This window comes from Hypanus sabinus, unplaced genomic scaffold, assembly GCF_030144855.1.
Source record: "Hypanus sabinus isolate sHypSab1 unplaced genomic scaffold, sHypSab1.hap1 scaffold_441, whole genome shotgun sequence".
Taxonomy (NCBI): Eukaryota; Metazoa; Chordata; class Chondrichthyes; order Myliobatiformes; family Dasyatidae; genus Hypanus; species Hypanus sabinus.
This window is the reverse complement of record NW_026781315.1, coordinates 304,903-307,238: the sequence shown is the minus strand read 5'-3', so window position 1 is coordinate 307,238 and position 2,336 is coordinate 304,903. Positions and strand designations below refer to the sequence as shown.

Genomic DNA, 2,336 nt, shown 5'->3' with positions numbered 1-2,336 from the left:
GTTCATTGATCCCTTTCCCTCTCTGCAATGTAAATACACCAGTTAAAGCCATCTCCTGCGTGTGTGCTTTTATTTGATATGTAGTTTACACAGACACAATGCAGGCTGACATTTGAGTACAGAAGTGATGACCTTAAGTTTCTCTATTCCTCCAACCATGAGACAATTTTAGATCTAGATTCTTTGTTGTTCTCACAGTTCCAGTCCAAGAAATTCATTTGTCTCTTTCACATTTTGCAAGGGTCATGTAAGAAACGGCAAGAAAAAAAACACAGATATAACTGTTGCTAAAAATTTTATTGGAGTGTTATTATACAAATGCACCAAGTTAACATGCTGTACCTATCTGCACGCAATGCAACAAGGACTGTTCACTTGGAATAACTTTACAATTGACTTAAATTGTGATGCTCCTGTCTATATTGTAATGTCATTATGGGTGCAGTCAGAATTAGGCTGAGTGATGACACCTAATATCTTTACAAACATTTGTAGAATGTAGAAAGGCGCCAACCTTATGAATTAATGAATCCTCCAATATAATTTAGGAATTAACCTTCTTACATTGCATAAACAACTGATTAACAAACACATGTTACAAACTGCATTCGATTCCAACAGTTGCTACATTCTCCCATGACTCATGTGGTCCTTTCCGTGGATGCAGACGTCTGGGGAGCATGAACACACTTCAGATTAGCATCATGCACTGCATCCCACAACAATAGCATTTCAAAAGTCCGGATACGGTGCACTAGCAGCAACTCACGGTAATAGCAAGGATTGAAAGATTCATCTTGGGTAGAAGGAACACTAAATCCAGCTGTCCTAAATCCGCTATGGTGATGTGGGGCTAGTCCAGCCTTGGCCAGACACATCCCAAAAAATACATCATCAATGGGGTACAGTTCAAGGTCTTGGGCTATGTGGAAAATGATGTGAGCTGTATACACAGACATGAGTATGCCCGCTCCACTAATGTATGGTGGGTAAAACTTGATGGTGGTCAATATTTCTGGTATATAATACTTACTCGACTTCTGGCGTTTGGGCCCAAACCCATAAATGAGTCGGCCCATAAACAGGTGTTGCTGAACCTTCATGCCTAGCAAATAGTCAACCATGTTATCGGTGTTGACAAAGGCATCATCATCTGCACTGAAGATGAATTTAGCACTAGGGCAAAATTCACTGACCCACTGCAGCAACTTGTATTGTTTGAGGGTGAGGTTGTAAAAGGTATCCAAGAAATCCCATTGTAGTATATCTCTGTGTTCTCTGTTTTCCATGGCTAACAGCTGATTCAATTTCCTATTTTTATTTTGGTCAGAAGAGACACCAGAAATAAAGACTCTCTTAATTAGGACCCCATTGAATTCGCGTTCTTTGCCCCAAGTCTTCCTTATCATTTCCCACCGATCCTGATTGAAAGGGTGAGATTTGATCACCAGCAGCAGGAAGACATTCTGAGATCCTTCTCGACCACCACATTTGTCTGGAACATTTTGAATCATGTCAAATTCTCGACAGTGTTTATACATCAAGTAGTTTTTTATGTGCTCTTTCTCTTGATGAAATGAGGACAGGTGCACCAATGTCGTGTTCGCGTGGCACTTTGGCTTGAGCACTGATTCAGTTGCATCACCAGTAACAACCTTGGGCAGGTCATTGCGATGAACAGTTTCTGCAACAACATCAGTCTCTCGACATTGGTCATTATCCCAGAACATGAAGAACAATCCCAGAGTAATCAGAACACCCAGCACTACTTTCTCATGGAATCGCCGATGTCTTCTCATCTTTCACCTGAAGTACAGAAAAAAAATTGATTAATTCAAAGAAAACTTTACATTTCCATGATGCTTGAGAAGAATGGGAAGTTTAAGCTGTAATGAAGATCACTAATGCTTTGTAATATTGACCCCAAAATGTTGGTGAGGTAAGGAATAGGCAGAGCCCTACACGCTGCTGAAAGTTTAATTAACCTGAAGCATTCCATCCCAGCAGAAAAACAAATCTACCTATAGGATATCATCTCTGTCATTAAACTGAAAGTCGCATAGTTTATTTCTGGGCCTTAAAGGTATATGATTCCAAAGGCTTTATTCCACCTCGCTTCACAGCTCTCATCACTCCTCTCGGGGCTTAAACTGAGCTGGGCCAGACATAGAGCAATATAGCACAATGCAGGGATTTTTGCCCATGATGTTGCACCGACCTTTTAATCTGCTCCAAGATCAATTGATCCCTACTCTCTCAAATAGATGTCCATTATTCCTTCATCCATGTGTCTATCTAAAAGCTTCTTAAATCTCACTGATACATCTACCCTTATC

General features: G+C 40.4%; 1 protein-coding gene across 1 annotated transcript; it reads right to left on the bottom strand.

Moving 5' to 3' along the window:
• Nucleotides 1–641: 641 nt before the first annotated feature.
• LOC132388952 (N-acetyllactosaminide beta-1,3-N-acetylglucosaminyltransferase 3-like) lies at nucleotides 642–1,799 on the bottom strand. Its single transcript, XM_059961376.1, has one exon. It carries the CDS (start codon nucleotides 1,797–1,799, stop codon nucleotides 642–644), a length of 1,158 nt encoding a protein of 385 aa, XP_059817359.1.
• Between the last annotated feature and the right edge of the window lie 537 nt (nucleotides 1,800–2,336).